This window comes from Brassica napus, chromosome C3 (assembly GCF_020379485.1).
Source record: "Brassica napus cultivar Da-Ae chromosome C3, Da-Ae, whole genome shotgun sequence".
Classification (NCBI taxonomy): Eukaryota; Viridiplantae; Streptophyta; class Magnoliopsida; order Brassicales; family Brassicaceae; genus Brassica; species Brassica napus.
In genome coordinates this window covers 55353932-55367025 of record NC_063446.1, presented here as the reverse complement: position 1 = coordinate 55367025, position 13094 = coordinate 55353932, and the positions used below count along the sequence as shown (strand labels likewise).

Sequence of the window (13094 nt, the reverse complement as noted above, 5' to 3'; positions counted from 1 at the left end):
AAACTCTTGTTTAGCCGATAACACTAACACAGTGTGTTTTAAATATTTTTTTGTTAGGCGTGTGCTTAATGCCCCCTAGATTTTAATATGATGATAACTTAATAGTTGTCTTTGTGGTACATATATACATTGGCGTGCCAATGTTTATATCTGCCTGTGTTGCCTTTCTTCAATCTATATATGTGATTAGTGATAACATATAAACTTTATTACTCCTCCAAATGATCTAAAACATTTCACAACCAAGAAGCTTGGAAAGGCTTTACACATACATAGCATCGTTGGTTAAAAAGTAGTTAAAGGTTTGATAAACATCGGGAGTGGAAGCTGGAGTGACCAACAACTCAGAAGCAGTCCATAGTCTCTGAGCTTTAAGATTGCACGATCCGGATTAGAAGTCCGAGCTTCATTACAGTCTGAAAAGTATTTGCCGCACACGTTCCTCAATCTCGGACTCGTTGCTAGGCAGCATGTCGTTGCTGCTGCCTATAAATAATTAACAGGGATCAGTAAGCTATTTTTATGATGTCGTACGTTAGTTTGGATAATTCTAAATATATGATTTATAAATGAAAATCGATCAAATATTGATTTGACTTAGATACCTGAGGAACGGACTTCAAAAGCTTAGAGGTCAAGAAAAAGACAAAATCAGTGATGAGGCCGTCTCGGTCTCTTGTGAGACGCGTTCTCACGATTCCAGGATGAACACAGTTTGCAGTTACATTAGCATCCATTTTCTATACAGTGATTAATCAAATTGTCGGAAGTCATATTATATTGTTAGAAAAAAATAAGTTAATAAAAGGGTTTTAATGACTAACTACATGGAGAATCCGGGAAAGTTGTTAGCTTTAGAGCCTTCAACAGCTTATGTGATAGCTTCAAGTATTTCTATCTGGTTGTCATTAAGCCATAAATCTTCCAGCCTACAGGTAAAGGAAAAGTCAGAACGTAAACAAACAAAAAATCACCAAAATAAAAAAGTCAGTCCTGAAGAAAAGGAAAAGTGAAATACTTTGTGAGGCTCTGGATGTCATCAACTGATGTGAGCTTGTTGTTCGACACGTCTAATACCCGTAGGTTAACCAACGCACTCAAGCCTTCCATTTTTGAGATACCATTATGGCTCAGATACAACTCTTCAAGAGCAACACAGTCCTGTCCACATATTTTTTTCAATGCATCAGATTTAGTAAAATGATGGTAAGAGTAAAACAACACACACCTCAAATCCTTTCATAGAGGTCAATTGATTGCTCTGCAAGCTAATCTTTTTAATACATCTGAGCCCACACAAGTTCACAACTTTGATACGGTTTCTTCCCAGCCACAGCTCTTCTAACTTTGTCAAGCTCTCCATATTCACCATCACCTGAATAAACCTCAATGCTTTCATATTCATTGCTAAAACATTGTAAAGTAATCAGGACAAATCCAAACCCACAATCTATTGGACCCTAGCTCAAGAATCTGCAAGTCGTGCAAGTGTTCAATCTCCATAATCTTGTTAACTTCATTCTTAGACACATAGAGCTCCTTCAACGTGCTAGAGGCCTTTGATAATCCTTCCAACGAAGTGATTTCATTGAAAGATATGTCAAAGACCAAAAGCCTTGAGAATATGCTTATATCTGGTACTTCCGCTAGCTTGTTATCTCTGAGAATCAGCTCCTACATATACAAATGACTATCAATCGTAAGGCCTCGAGAGATCATATTTGTGAAATTCGCAGAATCAGAGAGTGGATGATAATAATCACCTCGAGATCGGACAAGGCGTCCCAGCGAGAGAGAGGCTCGACGGCGGAGTGTTCGATTAGGTTTTGGCGAAGAGAAAGCTTCTTGAGCATAGAGAGGTGAGCGATCCTCGAGTCCAGTTCCGATAAACGGTTCACCGTGAGATCCAGGTCAGTTAGCGTCGGAGGTAACTCGATTGAATCGAGATGTAGTGGAGTATTGATTGTGGAGTTCTGGATCGAGAGAACTGAAACGATGGTGAAGAAACGGTGAAGACGAAGAGCGAGAAGCGTAGAGCCTCGTGTTATCCGTCTTGGGTTGAATTTTTTTTTTTTAATTGAACCGGGTAGCAAAGCCCAATGCTAACAGACGAAGCCCATCGGAACACAGCAGAGCCCATACGAAAGCAAGAGCCTCGTGTCTTTTGCCAGCGTGTATTATTGGAATGTCTTGATTGGTTAAATATATTAGCCTACGTGTACATGCTAGAAACACTCCATATTGACCTTTTAGTATAGTTTAGATACCAACGCTCCAAACAAATGGAAAGTTGACTTCAAACTGACCTTTGGATAAATATGGAAACGTTTCAATTTAGTTTTGATAAAAAAAAATTACTACATGCTAAAGGGATGTATTCAATCTAAAATTTGAGGTGAATTGATTTTTAATGAAGTTTTAGATGATTTTAAGGAATTGCAGAGAATAAAATGATTTTTGTTAAACCACTCTAGAATATCACCTAAAACTATGAGATTTGAATTTTAATTTTTTTAACTAAGAAACTCCACTCAAACACTCTAAAATCACCTGTAAACTTTAAAATTCTCCAACTTAAAATATTTTTAATAACAGTAGATTGCAGAGTACTTTATAAAATGTCAAGTTCAATAACATTGGATTTTAAATGAGTTTTTAAAATTCATGTTTCAATTATAGTGGATTTGTTATTTTAGCACAAATCACCTAAAACTCTCCATTGAATACACCTCCTACGTCTTTTGAGATTTGTTTCTCTAGCAAAATATGTCCCAACTTAATGATAACATTTTTTTTTTGAAAGTAACTTAATGATACATTAAACTGAAGAAGCATTTGTCTAACAGAGACCGACCAACCGTCCACATAAACTTAATGAGCGTCACATATGTTTTATATGATTTCTCTAATATGCATGTTGCTAAGTATATCATTTTTACTTATAAGATTGGAAGTTCACATTGTGAACAGATTACAGATAATATGTATTCATCTCTCTGAAAACTATATTCAGTTTCCAATTAATAAAATTATGGAAGAAATAAACTAAATCGAAAAGAAAAAAAAAATATTTTGATAAAAAAAAGATAATATTGAAAATTTTAATAAAATAAAAATTGGTATATGTAAAATTTGAATTAACCTAGTAAAAGTAGATTATCTCTCTCGATTACGAATTTGCAAAACGGAGAAGAGAAAAAAGAAGGAAAACTCCGACTGAGATTGTGCGGTGAGTTACGATTAAACGGCTAAGATGAAAGATTAGAAAATCCGACGGCTGTGAAGTCACTACTCACTTACAAAAACGGAAATGTTCCGAACCCGGGAAAATATAAAAACCCGAGCACATGCGCATTTTAGCGTAGATTCAATTACATTACCGAGACTACCCTCCGATCCACCAAAAGACTCTGCATCCTCCTCCTCCGTATATATAAAAAAACGAAGCTTTAGCCTTTTCTCTGACGGCATCGTTAACAAAAAAAAAAGAAAAGAAAATAAGAAAAAAAAACCACCGCCGGTTGAATTTTCCGGCGATCTTCGAAAGAGCGATTGTTCCCAGAAAGTGATCGAGCTTCGGCGGGAAAGAGAAGAGATTTAGAGAACAAGAAGAAGACAGTGCGCGCGCCCGATCAAATGGTATTGCGCGGTGAGATGACGACAACGACGAGGAGACCGGAGCCACCGAAGAGTCTCCATAATTTCACGCTATCGAACTTGAGGTGGGGGAGCCAGCGACACCTCAAGTGCATGAAGATCGACGATTCCACGAGTTCCGGCGATCATCGACTCCGACGGCGATCTTCGTCTTTGCGATTCGCCGGCTCCTCTGTTTCGATCCCGTTTAGGTTCCAGTCTGAGCATCGGAGCAACAGCAACAACCAACATCGCCGCGCACCGTTCAAATCTGCGGAGAACGGCGGCGGGGAGGAGGAGGAAGGGATCGAGGAGTTCAGGGTGAAGATCATGTCGGATCTGAAGACGGTGAGGGACAAGATCACTCAATCCATGTATGCTCTCAAGGAGCAACGCGAAGAAGAGCGGAAACCCGATGGCTCCGGCCAAGATAAGGAGAAGGAGGTTTCTCCGGCGAAGCCGTGGAATCTGAGGAAGAGAAGAGCAGCAGCGTGCAAGGAACCGGTTGAGGAGAGGACAGTGAATCCGTCGCCGCCGAGAGGCGGTGTGGTGGAAGAAGCCGAGACGACGATGAGGCCCAAGTTCTCCGTGAAGCTGTCGAAGAAGGAGATCGAGGAGGATTTCATGGCGGCTTTTGGTCACCGGCCACCGCGCCGGCCGAAGAAGCGGCCGAGAACCGTTCAGAAAAAGCTCGATGTAAAAAATTGATTGATATGATCTGATCTGATTAAAAGTTGATTTATTATTTTCTTGTTTGCTTTGACATGGCTACAGAGCTTGCATCCTGGGCTTTATCTGACTGAAGTGACGCTTGATGCATACAAGGTCCCAGAAGAAACCAAGGTTTTATAATACGCCTTTGTTGTTATCTTTTTTAAATCATCAGCCTTTATAGTTTTTGAAAAAAGTTGTGAATCTTTTTTGCTTTTTTCTTTACAGAATATGCAGAGATGATGATGAAAAAGATTGTGTAATTCAGTTGCCGTTGAAGTTTCAAAGGGTTGTCAATATTTTTAATTGTGGTCAAGCCTTGAAGCTGCCCTTCTTACCTTCGCTCTGCTAGTTTTTTTCGTTTCCTCTCACTGATTCTTTCTTCTCTGAATAAACTGTATAAAACGCTATGGAGGAGAGATACTGTAGGTTCCTGTTGATTAAATACATAATAAAGTTTCATTTCACAAAAAAAAAAGATCAAGAAGCAATAGCCTTCATGGATCATGTTTTCTCCTTTTAGCTTTCAAGTCTTCTCTCAGATTTCTCACATGAAAAATGAATCAGAGATTGATGAACCGACAGAGGAAAAACAAAAAAGGCTTTTGTCTTTTCATCTACTACTTATATGCATCAAACTGCAGTTACAGATCTAGTAACAGCTTAATTTATGTGTGAAGAAGAGAGTTTTCTGGGTCAATGTTTCCTTTGAGAATTGAGTATTTGCAAGAAGTTTCCTTTGGCTTGTATGCTAGTAATGATTAAAAAACACACCGTTAAATTTGAAAAGGCTGCAAGTATGTTTTTGATTCCTAGGAAAAGTTGAGAGTTGAAACCAATGTGGGGACTTAACTTTTTTCCCGCGTCGGCTTCGTTCTGCTTTCCCGAGTTTTGAGTGCTCTGACTCGTTCTCTGCCGGTTTGGTTTAACCAGATATTGGGTGGGCTCTCGTTGTGCTTAACTTGACTCTTCGAAGGTGGGCTCTCCTTGGCTCACCACCCTCTATCACTATGGTGAAATTTATGGCAAACACTAATAAATAGTTGAGTTTTAAGTTTACAATAATCTGAAGCTACGAATGAATAAAATATATAAATAATTGGTTAAGAATTGTGGGATTTAGAGAGAAGATAATTCTTTCGTTTCAGTTTAATTGTCGTTATAGAATAAAATTTTCATTTCAAAATAAGTGTCGTTTTAAAATTTCAGTGTAAAATTTATTAACAATATTTTCTTGTTTATTTTTCTATTGATTGGTTGAAATATGGTTAGATGTATAGGTAATAATGTTTTTATTTTGAAAATATGTAAAATTAAATATTTTTTGCGTATTAATCTGAAATGACAACTAAGATAGTACTTGAATTTGTGGACATTTGTGTGGAATTTTAACTGTTTATATTTTCACCTATATTTGCATTTTTTGTATCCACTGCTCCACTTTAGTTTAAATGTTTATATATAAAAAATTAGCAACATATAGTTGCAATTTTGTTTCTTTTTTTTTTCTTATGGAAGTCGTTAGAGTTTGATCCATGACATAATTAGCCATTCAAGACAGAACTAACCTAAACTCTTAGCTCATACTAGGTTTGACCTCTATTGGGTGAATTGAATGAGATGGATATTGAAGAATTAACGTTGAGAGCGAGTAAGGTTTAGGAAAGAAAAACTTGGGTATTGTTAGAGGGGGATTGGTTTCCTCTGGAAGCAAGTTATGCTTAGTATTTATGGCTTCACTAGTATTACCACCTGTGCGTAGGTCAATTCACTTTTTTCAAAATTTGTTAATCATCGTCATAAATTTTCAATAAGAGTAAATATTATTTAAAATATTGTATGAACAGTGGCACATGATATTAGAGGTACATGCATTGAAACAAAACGGTTAAAGGGATAAACCAATAACTTTGATTTCATTATAAAATTGATACATGTTTGTAGAATTTTTCAAAAGTACATAAAATATATACCAAAATACAAAATATACTTGAAATACAATATTTGACTATTACATACAGAATAACAAATACTTAATGTAGCTGAGTGCAAAATTTAGATAGGATGAATGTAATAAATTTACTATTAAAGTTTTATAGATTAAAATTGACATTTTATGTTAATTTACCTAACATCTTTTTTTTTTCTTTCAAAAAGCATACATTTAAACAAAATTAACCCACATTAGTTTGTTGAATTTATAAGATCAAAATTTAAAACTTTAGCTTGCCTTTTATACATTAAACAGAATTGTCTGGCAATAATTAAGTTAAGTTTCAGCAACAAAAAAAAAGATTAAATAAAGTAAATTGACCTTTGGATTCAGAAATTCAAACTCTATGATATGTTCAACAATAGCTTTAGCATCCGCGATTGCTGTAAGGAATACTGGAAAAAAAATTCAACAAATGAAAAATTAGTCAACAAATCAAAAGAAAAATTGTAGAGAATTGAAAACATGCAAAACCTTCTTTGTCAAGGCCAAAACCTTATGCTTCGTATAATGCCGAGAGTGTAGTTATGGTCCAGGAGAAAAATATTTTATGCTCTATACTCTCTCTAAACCGTGACCATTATCGTACCAGTATCAATTGCTTCCCATAATTCCACCAAATCAATATAAAATCTTGTCGATAAATGATTTTTAAGTACTAATCTAGACGAAGAAAAAAAATTGTTGCAGAAAGAAATTTTTTTCAACCACTTCTATATTCTCGCGAAAAAATTTTCAACCACTTCTATATTCTCGCGGCGCGTTATAGACACGCGCCTGACCTAATCTCTCTCGCGGTGAACTTCACAGGCACGACTCTCTGCATCAAATCGACGGCACAACCGTCGACTCTGGCCTCCGTCGACTTTCCAGACTCGATTGAAACCTCACTCTCTCCAGATCGAAGATCCGATGACTCCTCCAGCGATGAATTTGGTTGAACACGAAGGTCAGATGATTGCGTCTCCTCCAGCCATTGTTTCCCCTCCTGCATCTGGGCCTCTCGCCGTCGAAGAAGACGCAGGTGATATCACCGTAGAAGAAGAAGCAGTTGATGAACATGAGATTGATGAAGAAGCACCTGATGATGATTCATATAAAGGTCCCACCTTTGTTCGCTCCTTGGGTGCGTGGTCAAAGCCACTTCATTTCACGCCATCACCGACTCCTCCAAAACCTGCAAATACTCATTCTGGCTTTCGATTGGTGAAACTATTGTCAATGGTTCCAAGAAGAAGGGTCGGGTGACAGTTTCTAAGAAACTAGTGACGCAAATGCCGGTAGATAAAATCCCACCTCCCGCTCTCAAGGAAGATGGAAGTCTTCGGTTCCCATGGGCTGCCAGAATGAACCAATCTTCTAGGAACTTATTTCGTGCGACTGAGCCGACGTTTCGTCTAGATGGAACCCCACAAGTGACTATTCCCTCTAAGGTACTTAAGTTAGGACCTGAGAATAAGGAAGAATATATTGTGGGACAGTTTCATAGGTGTTCTAGCACGCCTGGAGGTCTTATTCATGATGTGTTGAATAGGTTATGGGGTCGAGAATGTAGGATAAGCTGTCTGAAGATAGGGGACTCCACTTTTTTATTTCATATCCAACATGAAAATACTCGTAAGTGGATTATCCAGCGAGGTGTGTGGCACGTCGATGATTGTCTCCTCTTTGTATCTCCTTGGAATCCAGTAACCTCTTTCAAAATCCCTGAGATTTCTACGCTACCGGTATGGGTCACTCTTAAGAACATCCCAGATTCATGCTTCTCTAGGTTAGGCATTAGCCACATAGCATCGGGTTTGGGGGAACCGATGTTAACACACAAGCCACGCTTAGATCCAACACTTATGGGAGAAGCAAAAAATTTAGTGGAAGTTGAGTTGGATAAACCATTCCAAAAGCTAATTGCTCTTGATGACAAGCAAGGCAATATTTTTTTTAGTAGAGGTTGAATACTCTTGGATTCCTACCGCTTGTGATAGATGTGGAGCACTAGGCCATAAGGAGAAAAGGTGCCTACAGCCTCCTAATCCTCGTGATGCTGCTCCTGTTACTAAGGAACGTCTTGACAGTAATGAAAAGATCCCGGTGGTTGATATAGTTACTTTGGTACATAACTCAGCCAATACACTTGTGGACCATTTGGACCGTAAATCATGCTCCCCACCTGCTCACCAAGCGCATGAGACTCTAGGAGAGTCTTCGATTGCAACACCTTCCGAGGTGGCTATTGCCACTCCATTCACCGAATCGCATGAGGTACATTCTACTTCTTGCTCAGAGATTGATGTCACTATCCCTACATTAGCAGCAGCAAGTGTTGCTCTCTCTTATTCACCTATTATGGAAGTCATTCCATCACAATCTATCATTTCAGAGGACCCTGAATCTTTTGTAAATGAGCAACAAATTGTCCACACAGCTCAAACCACCCACATTTCACAACAATTCTATAGGGAATCGGAGACCCCGATAACTTATGAGAAAGGATCTGGTTTTGAGGTGGTTGGAGCGTTCTCTAGTTATAATACAACTAGAGGTGGGAGGGCAATAAAACCAACACAAAAACTGCAAGAAATGGAATGGACGAATGTCGGTGGAAGAGGTAAAAAAGGTCGTCGTGGCCGAGGTTACAACAACCACTAGTTTATACATTTCTGTTTCTTTCCTCTAAGATTCGTTTGTGGATCTTCATCTAGGGTTCTTTAACTCTATGCTTGTCGAAAACTTTTAAAAACTTATGAGCTAAAACTCATACTTGTATTTCTTTTCCGCATTTTAATTGAAAGCCTGTTACAAAAAAAAAAAAAGAAGATATAAAGAAACCAGTACCGGCTCTAGAGGTGTGCAAGGCGTGCAAATGCATAGGGTCCTACATTTTTGGTCAACCTTTCTTTACTTTTTAGGGCCTTAAATTTTTAGTCTTTACATTTTGGTCAACATTTATTTATTCTCTAGAGTACTAAATTTTTAGTCTTTACATTTTGGTCAACATTTATTTATTCTCTAGAGTCCTAAATTTTTAGTCTTTACATTTTTAGTCAACATTTTTTATTTTAGGCCCTAAAGTTTTAGGGTTTACATGGGTTTAAGTTTCAAATTTATGTTCACTAATTTAGAAAAAGATAGCATAGGGCCCAACAAATTTTTGAGCCGGCCCCGAAAGAAACACATGTCAAAATTGAAAATTTAAGAGAGATTATAAGATCTTTTTTTTATTGGGGAATATAGAAAAAAAGGGAGATAACAGAGGGTTGAGTACGAAGGTTGCAAGGAGAGGGTGTAGTCTCCTCTGTTTTTGGGGTTATGCGCTCTGTTTCTGTTGTTTCCACAGGGCATTACTCGGTTTGTTGTGTTGGTTGTCTGTATGGCAACGATGAAATATAAAAGTAACTTTGAAAAAAAAAAAACAGAGGGTTATAAAAAAAGAGAAAAACAGTTTGAAATCGTGGAAATGAGATTTTCTGAACGTGGATGAAATATCAAGATATAATTGCTAAAAATTAGGGATGAAAAAGAATTATTTTCAATCAATTTTTTTTTAAAGTGTTTTCCATTTGTCAAAATTTGATTAGCGATGTGACTTGTGCTTTAGTATAAAAAAGATAAGGAGAAAGAAATGCAAACAAACTGATCAGCCATTTTGTTTCATTACCTCACGTATGAAGACTTACTTGAAGAAAAAGAAGAAGCTAATCGTTGAATCTCAACAAGTTATTTTGGGATAAATTAAGATAGTCTTTCGTGATCTTTACATGCAAGTGGAAGCTATCCATGAAAAAAAAAAATTAAAAATCAGAAGTTTGATATGAATAGAGAAACAACAACGACACAGTCGAGCTATTGCTCTTATGATGTGTTAATAGACCACCTAGTCCGAATGTCCAAAAAGACAAAACTGTCCCAGCTGGAAACGTGTTCTTTGAACTCAACAAAGATAGAAATTTAGAGGCGTAGGGCAACAGATTCTTCCCAATTTTCTTCAGATGTAAGAATTTATAACGATGAACAAAAATGTAAGAATGAAGTCTAAATAAATTGGTAACAAAAGCAAGCCCTTGCCTACCAGAAGTTACCGCAAGAGCACTCACCGTTCCGGAAATGATGAAACCTCTTTCTGTCTCTCAAGACAATGTCACGCTGCACCACACGCGACAAGTACACAAAGAAGTTATGACAATCACCACAAGTCCTCAAGTTCTTGAACACCCTAATCGCTCGTCCCGGAGGAAGTTTCATCAACCCAAACGCAACCGCAATCTTCTCGCTGTGAGTAATCAACATATCTTGCTTGTGACCATCAGACTCCACGTCGTGCAACACAAAGTTCGTGTCCGGTACGTACCCGAATCTCCTCATCTCTTTCCCCAGCTCTTTAAGATAGTTGTAAACAGCTTCTGCCTCTGGATGTGAGGTATCATCCACCAGAAATTTATGCACCTGCGTCTCCACCTCAATCCAGCTACAAGCCAGTTCCTTTTTAACTCCTCGATCCCGCATTAGTTTACGCACCCTCGCCGCTTCCTCCCACTTGCCAGTAGCTGCGTACATGTTCGATAAGAGCATGTAGGTCCCGTCATGTTCCGGTATAAGTTCAAAGAGTTTCTCCGCAGCTATGATCCCTAGCTCCATGTTTCCATAGACTCTACAACCCGAGAGAAGAGCTTCCCATATTTGTGCAGTAGGCTCAAAAGGTAACGATTTGATTACACTCTCCGCTTCGGAGAATCTCCCAGACCGACATAGCAAATCTATCAGCCTCGAGTAATGATCTGCACCTGGAGGTATACAGTAAACAGTCTCCATCGAATCAAAATATTCACGTCCCTTGTCTACTAAACCAGCGTGGCTACACGCTGTCAAAACCGTAAGAAACGTAATCCTATCAGGCTTTATCCCTTCCTTCAACATCTCCTCATACACACCCACCGCTTCAGCACCGTGTCCATGCTGTCCCAGTGCAGCAATCAAAGCATTCCAAGAAACCGAGTCCTGACACGGCATAGTTATAAACACCCGCCGAGCTTCCTCCACAACCCCGCATTTCGCGTACATTGTAATAAGCGCGTTTGCAGCAGAGAGGCTCGAGTCAAACCCAATCTTAACCAGCTGAGCGTGGAACTGCTGCCCGTTGCAATAAGCTCCAAGAACAGCGCACGACTTGATCACCCCCGAGAAGGCGTAATCGCACGGCTCGAAACCTTCTTTCCTCATACAAGAGAACAGCCTCAAACCTTCTTCTCCAAACCCATTGTCCGCTAACCCCGAGATCATTATCATCCACGTCAAGATGTTCTTCTCTTCCATCTCCTTGAAAAGCATCTTCGCCTCGCCTATGTGTCCAGAGCTAACGTAACCCGACAACAACGCGTTCCAAGAAACCAAGTCTTTCGCCGGCATTTTATCGAAAATGGCCCTCGCCTCGACAAACTTATTACATTTATAGTACAACGAAACCAAAGAGTTGTCGAGATGAAACGAGAAATCCCCCCTTCTCAACGCATAGGCATGAACTTGCTTCCCAAACTGAAGCAACCCGGAAGTAGCACATGCTCTTATAACGCTGGGATAAGTAAACGCATCGAGCTCAATTGCGTTTGAAACCATCCTTCTAACCATCTCCAACGCCTCTTGATGCAACCCTCTATGAACATAACCAGAGATCAAAGCGTTATAAGCAACCAGCTTCATCCCCTCGTCCATGTGTTCAAGCAACTCTAGTCCTGAATCGAAAAAACCCTTCTTTACATAACCAGTCATCATACTCGTCCACGACCTCTCATCTTTCTCAGTGATCTCATCAAACACTTTCCTCGCCGAGTTTAAAAGATCACACTTTGAATACACAGTGACCAGAGCGTTCATAACAGAAGTAACAGAACCAGCTCCTGACTTTATAGCTGCAGCGTGAAACTGCACACACTCTTTCTCCTCTTCGACAACATGCGCCAAACCAGCAAGAACACTCGCGAAAGTGAAGTTATCCGGTCTGAACCCTTCGCGCCTCATCTCGCGAAACATGTTCACGGCGGAGCACCCGTCGTGGCTGTGCGCGAAGCCGGTGATCATCGCGTTGTACATTATAGTATCTCGCATAGACAATGGAGTCTCCTCGAAGACGGAGCGAGCGAGGGAGATGTCACCGGAGGCGCAGTAGCCGGAGACCATGGTGGTTCTGGCGATTTTATCCGGTTCGGGGATTTCGTCGAACAGGTTGCGCGCGTAACGGAGCTCAGAAGATTTGCAGTAGACATCGATCAGACGGTTGAGGATGTGGGCGCGTGGCTGGAATCCGAAGGTGATGAAGTTGGCGTGGATGGCACGTGCGAGTTGGAGAGACGTTCGTCGGAGAGGGAAGCAGAGGGTGAGGTTCGCGGCGTAGCGGTTGGCTATGGTTCGGATGAGTTCTGGATTCGGTTGCATTTCAATGTTTTGTGGTTCGGTTTACCAATCTATTTTTTTTATACCAGACATATCTGGTTAACGTAAAACCAAATAATTCCTTAATTTATGGGTATTTTCACAGTTTTAATATGCAATGCTTAATTTTAAGTTTAAATCATATAATTTTCAATCCTAAATTTTATAAAATTTTCTTATATTTTAATATATATATATATATATATGTGTATAAATGAATATACTTTTTCAACATGTAACCACTTCCTATTTTTTTAAAAAAATCTAGATTCTGCTTCCACGTATCCATTCCGTTTCCATGTAATGTTAAGTTTTTTTTTATATTTTCTCTTCT

General features: G+C 39.1%; 3 protein-coding genes and 1 long non-coding RNA gene across 4 annotated transcripts; 1 reads left to right on the top strand and 3 right to left on the bottom strand.

Annotated features, from left to right (window-relative positions):
* LOC125583606 lies at window positions 1–937 on the bottom strand. Its single transcript, XR_007320642.1, has 3 exons — window positions 828–937; window positions 606–740; window positions 1–486 (listed from the first exon to the last, which is right to left on the bottom strand). It is a non-coding gene; the product is annotated as an uncharacterized LOC125583606 (long non-coding RNA).
* A 50-nt stretch (window positions 938–987) lies between these two features.
* Window positions 988–2120, bottom strand: LOC106360152 (protein phosphatase 1 regulatory inhibitor subunit PPP1R7 homolog). Its single transcript, XM_022697832.2, has 5 exons — window positions 2108–2120; window positions 1764–1987; window positions 1444–1674; window positions 1229–1375; window positions 988–1161 (listed from the first exon to the last, which is right to left on the bottom strand). Exons 1-5 carry the CDS (start codon window positions 2118–2120, stop codon window positions 988–990), a joined length of 789 nt encoding a protein of 262 aa, XP_022553553.2.
* Window positions 2121–3288: 1168 nt separating this feature from the next.
* On the top strand, window positions 3289–4825 carry LOC106360150. Its single transcript, XM_048750821.1, has 3 exons — window positions 3289–4332; window positions 4411–4479; window positions 4576–4825. Exons 1-3 carry the CDS (start codon window positions 3637–3639, stop codon window positions 4588–4590), a joined length of 780 nt encoding a protein of 259 aa, XP_048606778.1. The 5' UTR covers window positions 3289–3636; the 3' UTR covers window positions 4591–4825.
* Window positions 4826–10029: 5204 nt separating this feature from the next.
* On the bottom strand, window positions 10030–13094 carry LOC106361929 (pentatricopeptide repeat-containing protein At1g25360). Its single transcript, XM_048750820.1, has one exon. The coding sequence runs from the start codon at window positions 12761–12763 to the stop codon at window positions 10403–10405; it is 2361 nt and encodes a 786-aa protein (XP_048606777.1). The 5' UTR covers window positions 12764–13094; the 3' UTR covers window positions 10030–10402.